The sequence below is a fragment of the Gopherus evgoodei genome, chromosome 10 (genome assembly GCF_007399415.2).
Source record: "Gopherus evgoodei ecotype Sinaloan lineage chromosome 10, rGopEvg1_v1.p, whole genome shotgun sequence".
NCBI classification, from domain to species: domain Eukaryota; kingdom Metazoa; phylum Chordata; order Testudines; family Testudinidae; genus Gopherus; species Gopherus evgoodei.
In genome coordinates, this window is record NC_044331.1 from 18412227 (window position 1) to 18434355 (window position 22129).

The 22129-nt window shown below is 40.3% G+C and overlaps 1 protein-coding gene and 1 long non-coding RNA gene across 6 annotated transcripts in view; one reads left to right on the forward strand and one right to left on the reverse strand.

Annotated features, from left to right (window-relative positions):
* SH3GL3 (SH3 domain containing GRB2 like 3, endophilin A3) overlaps window positions 1–22129 on the reverse strand; it is a 73019-nt gene that overhangs the window by 14468 nt on the left and 36422 nt on the right. For 4 of the 5 annotated variants that reach the window (XM_030578117.1, XM_030578122.1, XM_030578121.1 and 1 more), the window contains exons 2-4: window positions 4412–4480; window positions 2693–2765; window positions 1326–1469 (exon numbers count right to left, since the gene is read on the reverse strand). In XM_030578117.1, the coding sequence (XP_030433977.1) occupies window positions 1326–1469; window positions 2693–2765; window positions 4412–4480 (286 nt within the window). Of the gene's footprint in view, window positions 1–1325; window positions 1470–2692; window positions 2766–4411; window positions 4481–13456; window positions 13479–22129 lie in introns of those variants that run through there. The other variant, XM_030578120.1, reaches the window with a different exon arrangement.
* LOC115658730 lies at window positions 18169–20266 on the forward strand. The gene is made up of 3 exons (XR_004002369.1): window positions 18169–18370; window positions 19100–19103; window positions 20255–20266. It is a non-coding gene; the product is annotated as an uncharacterized LOC115658730 (long non-coding RNA).

The following is a 22129-nucleotide window of genomic DNA, read 5'->3' on the forward strand; positions in this document are numbered from 1 at the left end:
ATGAATATCTTTTAGCTCAAAAATGTAATTTTACAGTATCTCAGATTCATCACAATTACTTTTCATTTGTCCCAGGTTTTAGCCAAAGCTGCTATTGTAAAAAAAAAAAAATTAAATATGGATTTAAAAAAACTAAGCATGTTAGCAGTGCAGCTTATTATTTGTTAAGCATGCAGAACATGCTCAAGTGTGCCCATGCAAAACATTTTGTTTGACGTTTCTTTTCCCCTGGCCTTGGTTCCAATTTGTATCCCCATGGCACCTGCAAATGCACAAATATACACAGCTTGTGATTGGGATTGCACCACTCACTCATTCCTGAGAGAATAAACAAACCCCAAGAGAATAACGGTGTCCTCTACAACATGTCTCACAGCCTGGAAAGCTAAGTCTTATCTTGAGTAATAGGTCTCCAGCGCCTATCGTGTTGTTGCTCTTTCTTCTTATGCGGGACTACAGATACAAAAACTTACATAATGTAATACCAGCTCCCCCCTCCACACTGCTTGGGCACCAGCAGGGAAGTGCACATGTGCACGGCAGAGACTTGCTACCTGCTCTCAGTTCCAGTGCCCAGCCCCACCCCAGCCTGGAGCAGCCATTACAAGGAAAGTCCTTCTAAGCCCCCGTTGCCCTAGGTTGGAATACGCTCAGTCACTCTCTACTGCATGTGCCGTCTGTTCACATGTAGAAACTGTGAGGGGATGGAGCATGCTCAGTTGCTCTGTGGGGATGGCACATGTGCAGACTTATCAGTCCTAGGTGCTGCCAGAGGCTAGAGCATGCTCAGCAGTTCTCTACTGAGCATGTGCAAATGGCAATTTTTCAAAGCCTGACAACCTGGCCAAACATAGGTTGGATTTTCCTGGGGATGGCAAGAGTCACAACCCTGAAACAAAGGCCACCACTCTGCCAAATTCCAGGTCCTTGCTCCAAAGCACGAGGGCCCTACAACATTTCACAGAAAAGGTTGCTATGATTTTTTAACATGGGCAGAACATATTTCCACCCAGCTTCGTTCTCAGAAATGACTGAACTGTTTTGTCTGAAATTTACCAAAATCAGCCGGAAGCAGATAGTCTGAAAAATTTCAGCCCAAATAGTTGAACTTTAGAAAAGTTACAAGCAACTGAACACAAAGTCTTATAATGGGAATTATCAGGCAACCTATCTATCAATATCTAATTGTTCTACATTAGGCATGTAGGCTTCCATCTTGCAAGCAATAATTATATATATATATATATATATATATATATATAAAAGCAGTGTTACTCCACGTACAACATATGCTGAGCCATCACAGGGGAACTATACAAACTCACCAAACGTAGAATCCTCCCCAAGTTCTCTGCCATACCGTAGCATACAATCCCCTAACAGCCCTTCTGTCTGGGGATATCCTGTGGTTTTAACTTGTCCCCTGATCTTCGACATAGTGTTCAGCATTCCCAGCTTGGCTCTGTATGCTTAGAAGTATTATAAATCATATGAAAAACGCATCCATTTATACCAATTACAGAAAATGATTCTAAGTTACTTTAAATTATTTGACAAATAATTTCAGTGAGTGACTGTTGGTCTGTAGATTAATGAGCATTTTATTGCGGGAATTCAATAATCAAAATGTGAGTGATGTTTTCATATGGGTCATATGATACTGTTCCGTTCCCTGACTGGATAAGTTTAGCTCTTATAGGTTTAGGGTGTGAATACTTGCACCGAAGAGTTCAATAATCACCTTCAGTTGATATATTCTACTATTCACTATTCCCAGGAAGATTCCGACTAGTAAACTCCTTTACTAGAATTTTTTTCAAAAGGCAAACCCAAAAGAGATATGAATGCCGCCAAAGTCAACTTCATGGTCTTAGTTCAGTTAACATGTACAGAACTACTCTCCCCCGGAGTGTCTGATCAGCTTCACTGGCCAAGAAACCGGGAATTAATTTTTTAGAACGGCTCTAATGTTAAATAATGCTGATTTCATTGATGTTCTGTGCATGCAGTGTCAAATGCATACAATTATTTTTAAAGAGAGTTTTTCCCACTCCACTTTTAATTTTTGTCACGCAATAGCCTCATAATACAATAATGGACTTGTGCTGGACATTCATGGGATTAACAACCATGGTCTCTGGCTTCATCTGGAGCCTCCCAGACAATCATTAAGCTTTGATGAGGCCTAATTCTACACTCCTTACTCAGGGAAATCCATTGAAATCTCCCTCTGGCCATGAGTCTCATAATGCACCCACCCTGGGTAGATATCTCACTGAAGTAATTGCATAAGGAATCCAAGATCAGCCTCTGTTCTATTGTTCTAATGAAGACAATGGAGGTCTTTCCATTGAACTGACAGTGGATCGGTCAGTCTCTTAATACGCTGCGTCTTGAGCACATTAAATCAAGCCAATGACCAGCATCAATGTCCCTCCTTTCTCTGTTCTCAAACTGAACTTTGAAAAATCCTGTAAATGAACATCTCAATGTCTGTTATGGAGACCTAGGAGTGCTCAGAGAAGGAGATGAGGTCATTGACAAAGGGAGAGAGAGAGACATCCTTACGTTTCTCTGATAGGTTTCATATTCCCTAAAAATATTAGCAGCCTACAGGGGTTCAGTATATCCCCTTGTTCAAGTTCAACTCATAGGCTAAGTATGACAGAGGAACTGTAGGAGTTCAGCTTACCGGGATTTGGCTGAAGATACTCTGTGGATTTTGACAGAAGCTCTGCTACAGCTTTGCTGGTGACATCAATTTTCTGGAAGAGAAATGTAACAGGACATTAAATACCACAATCCTTTATTGAGTCTTTATCCTCTGACTAGATACAATGTATTATTCTGGCAAACTAAGAAATTTTAATTAAAATCACTACAAAACATTATCATTTTAATTTTTGTGGTGCCAAAGTTTTCATTATTGATGTTGAAAAGAAATGACGTTGAGTGTAGTGTTAAGTAAGCCCAGCTGCCAGCAGGGCAGGCGCTTCCATTTAGGTGGCCTAGGCAATCGCCTAGGGCACCAGGATTATTGGTGGGTGGCATTTTACCGGAGGGGGTGGCAGGCGGCTCCGGTGGAGCTGCTGCAGTGGTGCCAGCGGAGGGCCCGCTGGTCCACGGCTCCGGTGGAGCTGCCGCAGTCGTGCCTGCGAACGGTCGGCTGCTAGCGCGGCTCCAGTGGACCTCCCGTAGGCACGATTGCAGCAGCTCCACCGGAGCCAAGGACCAGCACGCGGGGCGGCGAAATTGCCGTGCTCCTAGGGCGCTAAAACCCCTAGCGCCGGTCCTGGTTGCCAACACTGAAGTGTTGAAAGATAATTAACCTGTCAAGGCTCGGAGTTATTCTTCATGAATAACACTTCTATATTTTGGAATCACAATTTCCTCCCCAGCCCTCTTGTCACTACTATATCAACCATCTACCTGGGAAGCAGATTTAGGAATTCCTACCTCCCAGTCCCATATTCTGTGTACTTCAGTGCATGAGCCTATATTGCATCTCCAGTCAATAGTATCTCAAATACTGTATACTAATATCTCTTCCTTCTTCTATTCTATGACTCACACAGTGTTTTCTTCTTATAAAACAGATGATTATTTTGGAACCAAAGAAAACTGAAGCTGAAACATGTTTATAGATACAAAATAAGTGTGTTGAAAAAAAAAACAAGTTATGCAGAACATTTTTCTTAATCCGCCAATAACAAAATCTCAGAAAGAGTTATGGGGCGGAGGGACAGGGGGCTGTTTGCCCCCCACCCCCCCAAAATTGCAAGCTTCATACAGGCACAGAATTTGCCCCTTCTCTCCCTCCCTCCCCAAGCTCCACTGGCCTGACTGGAGCTGCTCCCCAAAAATAGAAATTAAACTATGACCATGGAGAGGGGTCCAAAATGAATGTAACACATATATCAGATAAAGACCCAGAGTGAAGGACTGTGAACCAGAGAGCAGGAACAAAAAAAGGCTGAGAGTAATATTGTTCCAACTGCCATACTGCAGTGCTTACACAGTGGGCAATTCTTACGAGATTTTAAATTCTTGCAATTTTTTACACTTCTACCAAGATTATATCTGCAACACAAATACTTTACTGTTCATGCTAACAAATTAAATTCTTAGAGCCCACTGTTCCTGATAAAGTCATAGACAAAACTTTCAGGGTCAAATTCTTCTCTCAGTTACAAGAGTGTGATTTCATTGAGTTCAATATTCTTGTGTTACTGTAAGAAGAATTTGTCCCTTATGGACTTCAAGGAGGGCAGGATTGGATCATATAATATCCATGGATTTTTTTTTACATACTTATTTTTTGGATTACGTATTTTGTTTATGCTAAGGAATGAATGAAAAAAAATATTTTATCAACGGTGTAACCTTGAAAAGCTAATGTTGGCTCCCTTACCCTTTCCATCTCTTGAAAATCTTCATCTAGTTTTGTTCCTTCTGCTCCACTAATTTTTTCACTGAACAACTGCAAAAAACAAAACAAATACTTCAATTGTTACTTTATGAAAGAACACATATCTGAGAGACAAAAGAAAGTTATTACAGATTGGAAAACATAAGTCAAGTATCTGTAGTAAGTACAGGAGAAAAGAAACATTCTTTTCTCTTCAAGGGAAATACACTCTACAGAGAGGGAGAAATGCCCAATGGGGGGTTTAGGAAATCACCAAAGTGATCTAGAAGAACAAGAAAGGATTTCTCTTCTTGAATCATTTGTACTCTAAGAAGCTACACCATAGATTTCAGATATAGAAGTCTATTGGCTAGATCACATTTAAAAATTGGTGCAAATCCAGAGTAATCTTTCAAGTCAATGGTGTTATTACAGTTTAGAATGAGATTAGATTCTGACCCTGGATTCCTGTAAGTGCATCCATAAAACTCCTTTTAACGCTAATGGGAGCTATGCATGCACACTCCAATCAGATAGCAGCCTTAACAATGGTGCAGCGTAACATATTTGTACAATCCACTATCTTTTATGCTATTTAAGGGGATGACGGGTGGGGGTGGAAAGAACACTGCCTTCAAAACTATGCATCTCATAGAAGCAACTTTAATTGCAGGATTCCAGCCGGCAACTTGAACCACTCTAAGATGCCGGAAATGTCACCTCATCTTTTGTATGCAAGACACATCAGTCCATCAGTGTTATTTTTGTCTTCACAAAAAAAAAATATTGTCAAGAGATTGGTGCTCCTAATTCACTTAGGTGCTTTAAAAAAATCCCACCTGACATCACACGCAAGTCATTGCTTCTTGCAATTTAAGATCTCAGTACTATGTTACTAATGGGATGGAAAATCACAAAGGGCAAGATCCTTCGCTGGTGTAAACTGACATATCTGAGTGTCACTGTACTTCGGACAGTGTTTTAATACATCTTCCGAAAAAACAGTAAGTTAGTTTTTTTTCACATGAAATTTGCTCAAAGGTTTTTACCAGTTTAAAGTCAACTCTTTGCGCTCATTTGAAAACAGCAACAATAAAATGTTAAAAACAGAGCACAATAAGAAGTCTATAAAATCAAGACTGGTGTGGAGAAAGTAAATAAGGAAATGTTATTTACTCCTCATAATACAAGAACTAGGGGTCATCAAATGAAATTAATCGGCAGCAGGTTTAAAACAAACAAAAGGAAGTATTTCTCCACACAACGCACAGTCAATCTGTGGAACTCTTTGCCAGAGGATGTTGTGAAGGCCAAACTATAACAGGGTTCAAAAGAGAACTAGATAAATTCATGGAGGATAGGGCCATCAATGGTTATTAGCCAGGATGGGCAGGGATGCTACCCTTGCCTCTGTTTGCCAGAAGCTAGGAATAGGACACAGATCACTTGATGATTATCTCTTCTGTTCATTCCCTCTGGGGCACATGCCATTGGCCACTGTTGGAAGACAGGATACTGGGCTAGATGGACCTCTGGTCTGTCCCAGTTTGGTCGTTCTTATGTGTTATATCTTCATTGCTATCAGATATACTTAGTGTAGTAACTCAGAGTGATGCATCTTACACATGCATACAATAACCTAGTTACATATTACCTTTTCAGGTTCAATTTTGCTTTCATTTCTGAAGCAGAGCAAAACACTTCCCCGTGTTCTTTTGTTCTGGTGCAGTTTGATCCCACTGACACAAGGATGGAAAATTTACAGTAACAATGAGTCACCGAATATGAGGGAATCAGTAGGCCTGCTGGACTGCCAGAGAGTAAAGAGAGCGATTAAGGAAGACTAAGATGCTGCAGAAGAGTTAAGTGATTTCTTTGCATCAATCTTCATCCAAGAGGGTACTGGAGGGATATTTATCCAACATCTACTATTTGCAGATAATAGAAAAGCAATTTTGCATTCAAAATTAGTTGTCTAAATTATATAAACTGAATCCACATATAAATACTAGATTTGCAGGCACAGTCACATACTTAAAACATCTAAATGACCTACTACATCATGCTCACAACTGATTCCAGGCACAAAAGAATTGGCCAGATTAAAAAAAAAATAATCCAGCTGTACAGCTTCAAAGTGCTGTACAAACATCAACCAGTCAGGCAATTCCTGGCTCTGCTGCATACTTCCTGTGTAACCTTAGAAAAGCTGTACAGCTGCTCTGACCCTTAGTTTCATTAGCTGTAAAATGGGGTTAAATACCTCATTACCTCACAGAGATGCTGCAAGGCTTATTCCTTTAATGCCTGTGAATTCCTTCAAGCCCCTCAGATGGAAGGTGCTATAGATGTGTTATTAATTATTATTATTATTATATTTTACAATTACAATTAATTTCACATTGGCTCATGATCAGTTTTACTACTCTCACATTAAGAAACGTAAATTCTTCTGCTGCTTCTGCTCTGATCATACTGAAGTTAACAGTTGTAAGAGTGGCACTGCTAATCTGACAATGAAAAGTCACAGGATACCCAATGAATTATTGAGAATGGATGCACCATGGAAAAGACTGTGGAGTTTTAGTTATATGACTATCTGACAAGCATCATTTACATGTATTCAACACAATGGTTTGGATTTAAACAGGAACATGGTTGACTGTGGACCTGTGTAATTATAAGGCTATATATATCGGTTTTGATGAGTTGGCCAGTCAAGTGCAGAACCCACTACTACAGTTTATATGGCCTGGGCACTGCAACCGTTTAAAATTATTTGTATGGGGCAAAGCCTTATCCCTCCCTCAGATGCAGTGGAAACAGTGCAATTCCACTGCACAGTGCAGGGGTCAGCATTTGGGAGTCTAACTAACTGTATGAGACCACCGCAGGGCCTCCCTGCACATCCATCTTCAGTGGCGAAGCCTGAGCTGGAGCTAAGGATTCACTGGCCATTCTGCTGGTGGAGCTAATGCAATTTCAGACCTAAATAGGGCTGTAATCAGCTGTAATCTACTACACTGATGACTAGAGAGGAGCTCCACAGTGTGGGAATGAGGAAAGATTCCTTCCTCTTAAACCTCTGTGGAACCCCCATGCACCAAATCTAGCTGCTCACACTTGGTCAGGGAGGAAAGTGAATACAGCCTTTATTCACTTCCCACAATAATTCTCCTGTACTAGATGAGGGGAGTAGAGAAGGGTTCACTGCTTAGAACTTTATTTTTATTTTCTCTTATACAGTAGGCTGAAAATAATGACTGAAAAAAACTGTAATATTATAATATTCAAATTCCACAAGCTAGCAAGAGCCCTCTTGAGGAGGACACCGTACATGCTTGGACACTAGGGCCTGGCTGAAATCAGTGGCTGCATTAGAGCACAGAGTTGAGCCCAATTGCACTACTGCAATAAAACTCTTTTTACCATCTCTGTTACTGTTCTGATTAGTTCTGATTCATAATTACATACTACTGCAAGCTACCAAGTCACAGTTTATTAGCAGAGCCAGTATTCTGTCTAGCATACAAGGGGATAGTTTCTGCATGAAGAAATACTGTACTTCCATATGCATAAACACATCTTGGCTCCAATCACTTCCCAGACCATGCTGTTCTTTTTCATATTGAAACATTAAATACAACGTAGCAGACACACAAGCTAAAAGCCTCTCTCTGGAATGTGCCTGACTGACAGATGTGGAGAAAATATTCAACTGGGATTTGAAAAGAAAAAAAACATTGTCGTGCTTTAGCTAACTCCATATGCACAATTAATGTTGAAAATATAAAAGACATTTCTGTAGTACAGCTTCATGCAGCACTGTACACATCCATCTTCTAAAGAATTTACACCTCCAACATCCTCTGGCTTTTGCTGTGTGGAAAAACACTCTTCCATAAACTAAAAGATATACAGGGCTCAATTCTGATCTTGTTCCAGTTTTACATAAGTGTAATTTTACCATTTTCATTAGAATTCTGATATATGTGGTCTAATCGAAATCAGAATCAGGCCCAGAATATAATGGTCATTGACAGTTTGAAATAAGATCTACAGCTAACTAGCTATTTGCAGTCAACAGGACTCATCTTCCAGCTAGCTTTTTAAATAGATTAGTTTCCTTTCAACATTTTCAACATTCAACCAGAGCTATATAAGGAATTAGAATCCATGTTGCACAAGCAGGTGCTATTACTTTTCCACCATCATATATTGCAATATGAATTTTAGAAAACCTTGTCTCGCAAAAATTATTTATATCATCAGATGTACCAAGTAATCACAATTTCAAAGCATGCTCCTTCTTCAAACTCTGCTAATGGAGGTTACGGAGCATTAGAAATTTCCAAAACAAAACAAAAAATTCTTATTTACATCTTCCGGTAATGCTGCTTTGTCCCTTCAGTGCTAACTACTGTGCTATGATGTACCACTGTTTGCTCTTCCTTCTTCCTAGCCCTTGTATTGCACACAGGTTGGTTGATATACTGGAAAAACAGGATAATTGTTACTGGAGACACTCTAGATTATAATGGTGTAACTGAGCAGACTATCCCCTAGCAACCAACTGAATCTTCAATACAATTTGCTTTAAAAAGGTGTAACTTAGAACGTACGTGGGGAGCAAAAGGGGCAGATCCTCAATGGAGCTGTGACAATTTACACCAGTTAAGGGTCTGCCTGACCAAGAATATCTAGTCTGGTGGAAAGCTGGCCCATGCATTATTGAGATCATTGTCAGAAGCATCCACTAATTTTGGGTGCCCAACTTAAGACAACTAAAGCCTGATTTTCAGCGCTCCATGGAATTTCTGAGTGCTCAGCACCTCTACAAAAAAATGTAGGTGTCTCAAACTGAGTGTCCAGAATTAATATATCTGAAAATAAGAACCTAAATAAAAGGCTCGTATTTATGTAAGCCAGTTGTGCAGTACTTTGCAGCAGGAAGTTCCAGCAGAGGGTGTGGAAACGAACAAACAAAGCCAAGCTTCAGAGCTCCACTAACTAGGACTATGCACTTTTTGCGCGTCTAAAATTCCCAACGAATACAGGTTTAGGTCCCCAGTTTACACTAGCTGATGCAAAGGAATAAACAGAATCAGGACGTTTTAAAGGAATCTCTATGGCAGGGATGGTGGAACAATTTTTATAGTAGGAGTGCTGAAAGCAGAAACGATGTATTTAGTTGTTACTACTACAAAGCCAGAGTGTGCTGCCGCACCCACCCGTCATCCCTGCTTTATGGGGGGAAACAAAAACAGAGAAATAATTATCTGCAAATGAAAATGGGCAAAATACGCAGAAAGATTTTCAAGATTGTGAGAATCTATTATAAACAGTGAAGATCAAAAGAGTCAAACAAAAAATGTGCCAGCATTTGAGGGTGTTCTTTTAATTGACCTAAATCACCAACACCGAAGAATCTATATTACTCCAGTGCTATGAAGAAAACCAACAGCCTGCTTTGTAGAGGTTAAGCACCAAAATACAGTGAAACCTGTTCAGTGCTGAAGTTGCTGCAATAACATGTACCTTCAAAAGAAAACAGGGCTATCATGCTTTGATTTGTTTGAAAGAGGATAGATTTATTCTGCTCTGCATGACAGATCTCTCTCTCTCTCTCTTTCTCTCTTCTAAAATACAGGTTCTGCTGCAATGTGTGTATCTGTTTTAGTCCTGCAAGGTAGTGAGTCCTCTGATCTTTACCCAGTAAAGCATTTAATCATGTGCTTAAGTGCTTTAATGGATCAAGATCAGAGTGTTCAGCTCCTTGCAGGACCAAGCCTGCAATGGGCATCACCTGTATATTGAATCCTTTGGGGCATCTTCTCCCACTAAACACTTGGCCAACTATAGTACTAACTCTCACGAGCCTGCATGAGAGTAGCCCACATTATTTCTCCACAAGGAAGTAGAACCTTTTGTTTAAAAAAAGAAAACACTGAACAAGTAATTGAACTGGGTCTATTCATATGTACAGATCTATTTTCTGTTCCCCTGTTCCTATCTTGTGTTTTATGCTGCTTATCATTGCAAAAATTAACAAACACACCAAACCAAATTTGTTCTTATTTCTAAATTTGCTGGTTTTGCCACGCCTCTTTAAAACATGTGCCTCAGAGCAGTGGAAATTTGTTTTTGAAATCCAGGTGCCTTAAGCTTCTTCAAGTGGAAAACTATTTTTTAAAATATCCTGTGCTGTCATCAAGTTTCTCCAAATATTTGCTTTCCGTGTCAAGCTTTGTGTTATATGGCTTTTTTTTTCATAAATCTCTGATTTATGACTGACTGTCTAACTTTGTGGAGGCAGAATTATAAGGTGCTAAAAAAAATATCTCTTTTTTTCCCCATGAGGGGTAAAATATTTCTGATACAAACCAATGCCTTACGAATGAATATTTAAGGGACTAGTTTGTCATTTTATATCATAACTTTTTCAGTTTTTTATTTTTAAATACTAAAGCATATAAAGAACGATGTCGGCTTTTTGGACAATATGTTCAGAGGTAAATTTTCATAAGGATACATGAGGATATAGGCAAAGAATTATTAAATATAATCAGACGGTTACAGAATGCATGGTTCTTCTTGTAATTTACTAAGGCTCAATTTTACATACTACAAAGGGAGGGTCAGTAAGATTAAGCTCTAAAAATATACCCTGCACATCTAAGGGCCCTTAGCTTCCCACAAGGGACCTAATCCTATTACCACTGAAATGAAAATTTGAGGCATATATACATGCACAGAGACCCTACAAACAGGGCCAGCTCCAGGCACCAGCATAGCAAACAGGTGCTTGGGGCAGCCAATTCAAAGGGGCAGCACTCTGTCCGGTATCGAGGCGGCATGTCCGGTTCTTTGGCGGAAATTCGGCGGCAGGTCCCTCAGTCCCTCTCTTCCTCTTTGAGCTGCCGCCGAATTGCTGCCGAGGAGGAAGAGAGGGAGGACCTGCCGCCGAACTGCCGCAGAAGCAGCAGCGTGGTTGAGCTGCCGCTGAAGTGCTGCCACTCTTGGGTTTTTTTGTCCCTTGGGGCACAGCAATACTGTATTTCTGTTTGAGAATGTAGAAAGAGCAGCTTGTGGCCCAAGGTATTCATTGCTGCATTTCAGTGGATCCACCTGCAAACCCTGATCCATAGCCCAGTGAAGTTAAGATCCTATTTAAACATGCCCCACCTCCCCCCAGCCCCTGCAAGAAACAGAGCAGGGAGTATTGGATTTATTTCCTATCTGTGCTTCAGTCTGTCGACCTACCCTTTATAAATGCTTCATATCTTAATTCAATATTTCTAATGTGAACAGTCTACAGTAATACAAGAGAGATCAAAAAAGGTCAGAGGTAAATTTAGGCCCAAAGATGGGTGTACAGTAATGAGCCTTATGAGGAGGAACAGTGGAAAAATCTATTTGCAATGTGACTGGTCTCCACTTGCCTCGGGAGCAGGGATCCAAGGCTGTCCCCATGTGCATGTTTCCTGCATAGTGACATCGTGTGAGCTACTACTATACCACTGTTAGTCTAAAACATTTTTACTGGTAATGGGTTGCATATGGATCTACATAAATCATTATTATTAAACCTACACTATAACAAGGAGCAAATCTTTCACAGCTAAGCATGATCCAAAACCTAAGGCAGTCCAGCCAGGCAATCAGCTGAGACCAACTAGAGTCAACTCTACAGTTGCCAGCATCAATAAGGGTGGACTCAGTCCAACTAAAAAACCCATATGCTAGTGCAGGATGGGGAGGGGAGGGGGAATCAGATCTTGGAATGCTAGGTCTGTAGCTCCCAAGTTCAATCAATGAACAGCTTACAGCTGTTGAGCTGCAGGAGCACAGTCCTGGCAGAAAGTCAGAACTGGCAGTTAGGTTTTATTTAGAAAGGAAGCCCCAACTGTGTGAGCAGTCCATGCTGGACTGACATAGTCTCTGCATGGGCCTTTAAATACATGGAGCTCAGGGCCAAATTCTTTTTTGCAAACCAGACGTATCTATGTAAACTCTCACAACATAATCACGGGCCATTACCATGACGTTTGTTATTCAGCAAAACTCCCTAATGAAGTCAATGGGGAGTTCTGCTTCCAAACCAATGGCATGATAAGACCTCTATTAAAGTCCCAATCCTACTCACACAAGGAGCCCACTGATTTCAATTCCCTAAGTAGAGTCCTATTTTTCTATTACATTTTCAGGAGATCTTCCCACTCACTACAGCGTGACTCCTTGTAACTACTACTCCTGGGGGAATTCTCCGGCAAAAAATTAAAAATTCTGTGCATATTTTTAAATTCTGCATATTTGTCATAACACCACAATATAATCATGCCAGTTTCAATTATTTTGGTAATTTATTTCAAAATATCTGTCGGCAAGTATGTCTATAACAATAAAGGCAAGAAAAAAGATTCAGGAAATGTTTTTTGATGATTACATTCCTTACTAGGCATATTAATACAGAAGTTGAGTAATAATTCATTTAAACCACTATACAGAAATGCATTTCTTGCACCCTCAGAAGCAGCGCAAGGGCTTGGGAGAGTCAGGAGTAGTACAGGAGCTGAGGGAAAGGGAAGTAATTGTTGGGAAGAAGCCTGAGAGTGAACCTGTACTGTTGTTGGGTGTGGGCGGGAGACGTATGGAACAGATTATTTTGGGAGGTGGGGTGGAGGATTGTTAAGAAGCTGGGGAGCCTTGCCCATGCAGACTCTGGCAGACCCCAGCCTCTCTCATTTAGTCATTTCCAGAAGCTTCCAGGCCAATGGGAGCTGTTGGAAGCGGTGCGTGCTGAGGGGCTTTTCCTCCACAAGCGGCAGAACAAGTTTGGGAACCACTGGTCTAGATCAAATTACTCCCAAGAACAGTCCCACTGAAGACAATGTAAGTAAAGCTTGCGCAATTTAGATCTTTGGGAATTATGCTAAATTCTTCTCTTCTAAGACCTGATCTACAGTAGGGGACGGGGTCAATGTAAGATACGCAATTTCAGCTACGGGAATAGCGTAGCTGAAGTCGAAGTATCTTATTTCAACTTACCTCCCATCCTCATGCCCGAGATCGATGACCGCGGCTCCCCCTGTCAACTCCGCTACCGCCACTCGCCCTGGTGGAGTTCCGGAGTCGACCGGAGCGCATTCGGGGATCGATATATCAAGTCTAGATGAGAGGCGAAATATCGATCCCCAATAAACCAATCGCTACCTGTGGGTAGTGTAGACATACCCTTCAATATTCCCTTTCAGATGCCATTCTCTTGAATTCTTAACATATTTCAGAATATTTTATCTTCACTGTGCATGAAAGTACAGTTGGTTTAGCAATTCATATGAAATTCTCAGAGCCTTGGGTATATCATAAGAGGAATACCATGCCCTGATCAGTAAATTCTACTTCTGATATTCCCTGCTCAACTTCTGAGTTCCATTCTGAGCTCTGCATTCTGAATGGGAAGTATTAATAGAAGAGAAGGTATTCTGAATATGAATAACAATGCTTCCAATTTATGAAAGCAGATCTTGAAGTACTTTACAAACATTAACTGAAGTTTCCCAATAACGTACGTATTAATGCCACTTGTTTACAGAAGGGAAAACCTAGGCAGAAAGAGTTTAGCTGGTCTGCCAATAAAGAGCAGATCTGGGATTAGAACCCAAGAATCCTGACTCCCAGTTTCCTGGGAGTTCCATGCTTCCTCTCATATGCTATTCTGTTTATGTACTTTTATGTAATGTAAATAAAATCTAAGTTATATTTATTAGGGAAAAAGTACTGACAGTGCAATAACTGACAGTAACAAAATCAATTACAAGAATTCCAGATTTTAATCAGGAAACAAGATTAAAACACATGCAGTGTATGCATGGTACAGTCTGTTGAAAAACTGAAATTGAAAATGATGTTATACTTGTTTTCCATGATTACACTCATCTGGCCAGATGTTTCCTCTGTCATCTGGATTTTCAGATTTGGAATTATAACACTTCTATTAAGATCTGAGATCTGCAAAATGATGATGGTTTACAGTGCTGACCTATGTAATCACAGATTTTAAATAATTCCAGACTTCCAAATAGTTCTATTTTCTAAATAATTGCAGACATGTACACATTTTGAGAAACTTTCTTTAGTCTGGGTCTCATGGCTGCAGTTCTTAGAAATACAGGCCTTACCTGTGACTAATTAGAATGAAACTGTCAAACATGACATCTACAAGTGAAATTTACAAAATGTAGCAGAAATTCATTTTTTGTCCTAGAAGCACAATTCCAACAACAGAGGAAACTAGGCATGCAACTCCCATAAAAAAATACTGGAAGCTGTACTGAAAAAAATTACCCTGTGCATAAATAACACTGAGGTGAAACCAGAAATTGCAAGTACACAATATTTAAAGAAGTCATGACTATGGCATAAAAATGAGAACTGCAAAAATAACCTAGTGAGAAGGAGGAAAAGAGAAAGTAAGCAGCTATAATAGGACACTTTGCACTGGAAAGTATGCAACTACTTAGGACTCATATAATGTTTGTTAGACTATTTTGGGGGTTTTTTTCAATATTTTCCACTACTGTATCTTTGAGAGTTGAAACAGCTAACTCTGTAATTCCTCAGAGACTTATTGCTAGGTGCAGGAGTGAAAAGGAGAAATATCAGAACATCTAAGCTCCTTGTCTATCTTAACACTTTGCAGATATGTCCACCTAAATCACATTGGATTTTATAATTTTTTAAACAGCCAAAAATTAACAATCATTTTAAAAGTGACTAACTCAAACATCAACCCCTGTCATTTGATAGCCACTATTAAACAATTAATGAAACCACAAAATGAGCATGAGCTTTCCACACTCAGGGCAAAAGGAAGATGTTCTTGAAAGGAATCCAAAGAATAGCTATAGATGTGTTCCCGTCATTAGTGCAGGCATCAACACAGAAAATTGAAATTTTTTTTTTAAATCTGAGAGGGGAAGAAAAATAGCAAAACATAAACTGTAATTATGAAAAGGTATTTTAAAACAATACAAGATTGAAATCCCAAAATAATTCAGAGAATAACTTTTGAATTTAACGTTCACCTGTGAGGCGCAGCTGTGGAATTAAACTAATGACAAGTAATGGGAAGAAGAGTTGTAAGGACATCACAGTGGAAAACACATGCGTAAATTGCATGCTAAGATCACTCAACTTATGAAGGATCATTTTACACCAGCAGTGTTGCACTTTCACTGGTGTAGCTCACTTCCCTAGCCCTGAACAAAATAAACTATCCTGGTAAAAGCACAACTGTGCCAATATAACTACAACTATACTCCATCAGGAGATCTTTAATGATCCTGTAACCGTGCCTCAGTGGGCCACAACTGAGGATGCCAAACTCAGGACAAACTGCTGAGAAATAGGGCAGATACACCCCAAGACTTGTGGCTAATCCTCCATAGTATATACCAAACTAGCAACAAAAGTAAAAACTTCTTTCACCACGCTGGCTAACAAGAAGTCATAAAAGCAGTTTCTTCCAGCATTCCACCCTTTGTATTACTACCAAAAACACTGGATTTAAAAGTAGTGAGTGGTTCTTTACAACCAGTCTCATCAAATAAAAGGTTCTTCTGATCCCAAAGGACCAGCCGCACACCCAGGTCAATATATAACTTAGATCTTACCCAAAAATCATGCCGATGCCAATCCTTTAGTATCTAAAATTTAAAGGTTTAATTAAAGAAAGAAAGAATTGGTGAAAGAAATCAAATACATACGATAATGGCCAAGTTCTTGGTTCAGGCTTGTAACAGTGATGGAATAAACTGCTGGCTTATGTCAAGTCTCTGGTTGCTTGCAAATCATTGGAAAGTCCTCAGTCCATTGGTTAAAATATTCCCATTAGTATAGTCCACAGTCCAGAGGCTAGAGCAGGATAGAGGCTGGTGCAGGAGTTTTCAGGGCCTTTTATATCTTCTGCCATGTGGAGCGAACCCCACTGTTTTAAACAAACACCTCAGCACAGCTAGTGAAAAATTACAGGTAAAATATGGGAGTTTGGAGTCACATGTCAATGCCAAATTTCGCTCAGTCATTGCAGGAGGCCATTACCTATATTCCAGACAGCATGTTTACAGGACAGTCCACTCAGTGTAGGTGGGCGCCTCCCACGGTCCATTGTGAGTTAATGTCCTTTTGGTGGGCCACTCAATTTGAATAGTCCCTCCAAGATGTGCTGGCTAAATACCTTGTTAGTTAGCCCAGGAGCAAACATTTGAAATACAGGTATAGTGCCAATACTCGTAACTTCAAATACAAAGATGATACACGCATTTAGATAGCATAATCATAACCAGAAAATCATAACCTTTTAATAGACATCTTACATGCCACATTTTGTGCCAGATATGTTGCAAATATATAACAGTGGTTGCAACAATCATCTGTAGCGGGGGAGGGCAAACTGATGGCCCATGGGCTAGATCCAGCCCATCAGGGCTTTCAGTCCGGCCTGTGGGATAGCCAGCCCCATGGAGCAGTGGTGTTAAGGCAGGCTCCCTGCCTGCCCCAGCCCCGCACCACTCCTGGAAGCAGCCAGCACCATGTCCCTGCGGCCCCTGGGGAGGGGGGAGCAGAGGGCTCCATGCACTGCTCTCGCAGCTCCCATTGGCCGGGAACGGGGAACCGCAGCCTATGGGCGCTTCAGGGGTTGTATCCAGAGGTAAGGGCAGTGCATGGTGGAATCGCCTGCCCCACTGCACCCCTAGGAGCCACTGCCAGACATGCTGGCCACTTCTGGGAGCAGTGTGGGGCCAGGGAAGGCAGGGAGCTGCCTTAGCCCCACTGCCACTCTGGAGCCACTCGAGGTAAGCAGTACAGGGCCAGAGCCCACACTCCGAACCCCTCATGCACCATGCACTGCAACCCCCTGCTCTGAGCCCCCAGCCGCATCCCTCCTGCATCCCAATCCCCTGGCCTGAGCCCCCTCCCACACTCTGCACTTCCTCCTGCACCCCAACGCCCTACCATACCCTGCACCCTTCCTGCACAGCACACCCCCTCCTACACCCCCTTCCACACCTCAACCCCAGCCCTACATTCATGGCCCTGCATACAATTTCCCCACCCAGATGTGGCCCTTGGCCAAAACGTTTATCCACCCCTGATCTATATGGTCATATTTTAAATCAGATAACATCACAGACCTAAAAATAAAAAAGGATGTTATGCCTAGCAAAGGACGTAAAAGGCAATAAGGCTTTCTAAACACATTCGGAGGAAGAAGAAGATGAAGGAAAGTGCAGGTTCTCTGCTTAGCAGTGAAGGAGAGCTAATAACTGATAACATCAAGAAAGCTGAAGGGTTTAGTGCCTATTTTGCTTCAGTCTTCACTAAAAATGTTAATGGTGATACTCAACACTATTAATATTAACGAGAAGGGGGCAAGGAAAACATGCCGAAACAGGGAAGAACAAGTTAAAGAATATTTAGATAAGTTAGATGTATTCAAGTTGGCAGGGCCTGATGAAATCCATCTTAAGGTTCTTAAGATATTAGCTCAACCAATCTTGGAACTGTTAACAATTATTTTTGAGAACTCATGGAGGATGAGCTCCCAGAGGACTGGAGAAGGGCAAACATAGCACCTATCTTTAAAAAGGGGAATTATAGACCAGTTAGCCTAACTTCGATACCTGGATGGAAAGATACTGCAACAAATTATTAAACAATCAATTTGTAAGCACCTGGAGGATAACAGAGTTATAAGGAATAGCCAGCATGGATTTGTTGAAAATAAATCATGCCAACCAACCTAATTTCCATCTTTGATAGGGTTACTGGCTTAGTGGATGTGGAGGGAAGCAGGGGACATGCTAGATCTTGATTTTAATAAGGCTTTTGACAACGTCCCACATGACATTATCACAAGCAAACTAGGAAAATGTGCTCTAGATGAAATTACTAAAACAGGTAAGTGAGTAACTGATTGCAAGACCATTCTCAAAGAGCAGTTATCAATGGTTCACTGTCAAACTAAGAAGATATATCCAGTGGTGACTTACAGGGGTCAGTCCTGGGTCTGGTAGTATTCAATAGCTTCATTATTACTTGGATAATGGATAGGAGTGCCACCAAGCTGGGAGTGGTTGCAAGCACTTTGAAAGTAGGATTAGAATTCAAAATTATTTCAAAATTCAAAATTGAAGAACTGGTCTGAAATCAATAAGATGAAATAGAATAAAGACAAGTGGAAAGTACTTCACTTAGGAAGGAAAAAAAATCAAATGCACAACTACAAATAGGGAATAACTGGCTAGGTAGTAGTATTGCTAAAAACGATCTGGAGGTTATAGTGGATCACAAATTGAAGGAGAGTCAACAATGAGATGCAGTTGTGAAAAAGGTGAATATCATTCTGGGGTGTATTAACAGAAGTGTCATATATAAAACATGGGAGGTCACTATCCTGCTCTATTTGGCACTGATGAGGCCTCAGCTGGAGTACTGTGTCCAATTTTCAGGATGGGCAGGGATGACTCACGAGTAACTTTTTATCCACATAAATAGTCCTACTGACGTCAATGGAACCACTCACCTGAGTAAAGTTACAACTCAAGCCCATTGTCATATATTTTGTAAAGAATTATACAAACTTACAACATTATCTTTTAAAATAAAATAAATAATAAAAGCATGAAGGGTTGTAATGTGTGTGCTTGTAAAAGTTGCAATTACGTTTTTCTTCTTATTCAGTACTGATTAGCCAAGTAAATACAACAGTCTCTCACGTCTTCTGACAAGGAGAACTATGAAAAATTACAGAAACATAAGGACAATGCACTACAAAATATTTGTTGTTCATTAATTTTTACAAATGTATTTTCATTTTAGCTCTTTACATATAAATCCCTCATAATGCACTAAAAAAATGCCCTGTAAAAAAACTGACATCTTAGAAATAAGTAAGAGACCCTATTGCGGCATAGTGTGATTAAATGTGTGGGGAAAGACTGCCACTTTTCATGTGAGCCACCAGGAGTAAGGATTAGTGAGATTCTGCTCCAGTTTGAAAATGAAAAAATCAAACAAAGGGGAAGGAGAAGAAAACAAAACAAAGTGGTAAGAAAAAGGAAGACTGGAAGTTACTCAACCTCAATATGTATATTTATGAAGCGACTCAATAAATTGGTCTTGGACTATTGAGCGTTTCACCTCTTCATAGCTCACTAGTTCAAATGTGAGCTAGGAGAGGTAGTAATTGAATATATTATCTGTTGGCCGTTTTGTTCACTATGGGAAATGTGCTGGAGGCCTCAGGAAAGAAGCTAAGTATTTCACTAGCAGTGAGACTGAACTACTTCCTTGCACCTAAAGTTGGTCTCTCTGAAAAATAAGATTGACACACATTGGCAGGGCAGTGTGGGAAGACTGCTTTATTGTTACTTTTGTTACATCTATTTTGTGGATAAGGAAATGATTTCTGTGCTACGCTGTGAATCTGGTATCTTTGACAAACACTAATTTCACTTAGTAATTTGAACATATATACAGTTTGCAAGCAATATATTGGCAAATATGATCTCCATTTGCTTTGTTTCAAACATGTATGAAATCAATGGGAATTAGGCTCCTAGATGTTTTTGAAAATCCCACTAGGCTCCTATCTGCATCTTTAAGCACCTAAATACCTTTAAAATCTGGTCTAGAGAGACATATTAGAAACGTTTACGCAAATAACAGTTCCAGGGTAACAGATGTCTATTTTATTTCCGATTCCAGCCATAAACACATAGCACAGACTTAATTAGCTTCTACCATAGCACCATATTTTTTTCAAGCAGCATTTTCTTCCAGACACAGTTGTTTCTGCACAGAAAAGTCCTTAAGACCTCAAAGCAGAACAGATTTTGTTTACAAAAAAGGAATGGGTAAGTACATAGGCCCAGTCTTGACAGGTATTTAGGCTCCTTACTTTCACCGATTTCAGTGGAAGTTATGAGCCTAAATACCTTTGAGGATCTGGGTCTAAGTGTCTTTTTATTTAAATAATCTTATTCACACACACACACACCACCATGCCATCTGGATGAATGAAAAAATCAATGAGAGCAAAAGAAACACAATCATTTGTGCTGTCCAGTGTAGGCAGTTTGAACAACCATCTCCCTGTCTGATTCCAAACGATCATGAAGAAAACCACTCAAGAGATGATCCATAGTCACACCAATGCTTGACCACAAAGATATGTGGACAAACATGTACATTTGTACCCAATATTTCATTTGTAAACTATGTTATGTGTCGAGGTCTACAAAAGAGCATCTAACATACTTCAAATAGCTTCAACATTTTGAGCACAGGACCTGAGAACAACACCTAACTTTTTTCCAGCAGGATAAATCTCACATTTAAAACTACAGTATAGTATGGAAGCTGATAAATATTTTTTAAAACATAGGGATTTAGACTCATAGACTTTAAGGTCAGAAGGGACCATTGTGATCATCTAGTCTGATCTCCTGCACAATGCAAGCCACAGAATCTCACCCACCCACTCCTGTAACAAACCCCTAACCTATGTCTTGAGTTACTGAAGTCCTCAAATTGTGGTTTGACGACCTCAAGCTGCAGAGAATCCTCCCGCAAGTGACCCGCGACCCGTGCCCCACACTGCAGAGGAATGCAAAAAGCCTCCAGGGCCTCTGCCAATCTGCCCTGGAGAAAAATTCCTTCCCGACCCCAAATATGGCGATCAGTTAAACCCTTAGCATGTGGGCAAGACTCACCAGCCAGCAGCCAGGAAAGAATTCTCTGTAGTAACTCAGATCCCATCCCATCTAACATCCCATTGTACTGCATCTATCACAATGGAGGTCTTGGTCTATGACTAAGGCTCCTACAGTCTACAGCAATAATAATTATACATGGATAAAGTTTTGTAAAGAAAATCAGATGAGCGCAGTATAAAAACCTATATAGAATAAAATAAGACATTGCACACTTGCATCCAAACTAATGTAAATTTCTCCTTGGACAAAAATGGCACAGATAACAATGTTAAATTAATTAATTATTGCAGAAGTCCTATAGCAATCCTTTTCTTTCTGTAACTGATACATTTATTTCTTTTAGGAATTTTCCATTCTGCCTTACCTACTACTTCCCAACCATTAGCATTCTCTGTTATGTTAGTAAAGCTTGACCAACTGGATATTTTCATAGTCGGGAAGATTTCCCAGCCAACTTTCCAATCTGTATCATTAGTGACAGCACTAGCAAAATCAGAAAAACTTTAAGGAAACTGCAGAGATGGAAAATGTTTCAATGAAAGAGCAGTATACTTGGTACACTGAAATAAATGGCTTAAAATTATATTTATTTACTATCCTAAAACTATGTGGCTCAAATTCTACCTTCCATTTCACTTATGCAACTCCCATAGGCAGAATTTGGACCTATTACTTTTAAATGAAAGATAATTGGCTCAATTCATCCCAGGATTATACCAACTTCTGCCAGCATAACCCAGGGATCTGGGCATCAGCTTGCAGAAAGTCCATCCCTAGGAGGGCTGCTGCTGTACAAGTGACCATTAACTAGTCAACAGATTGAAAAGCGAGCAGAAGTGACAAAGGATGAAGCATGAGTCAGGCAGGCAGGGGTGCACTCAGAATATTCCCAAGACAGCCTCTGGTAGCAGGGTTCTTATATAGCCCTAGCTACAAGTTA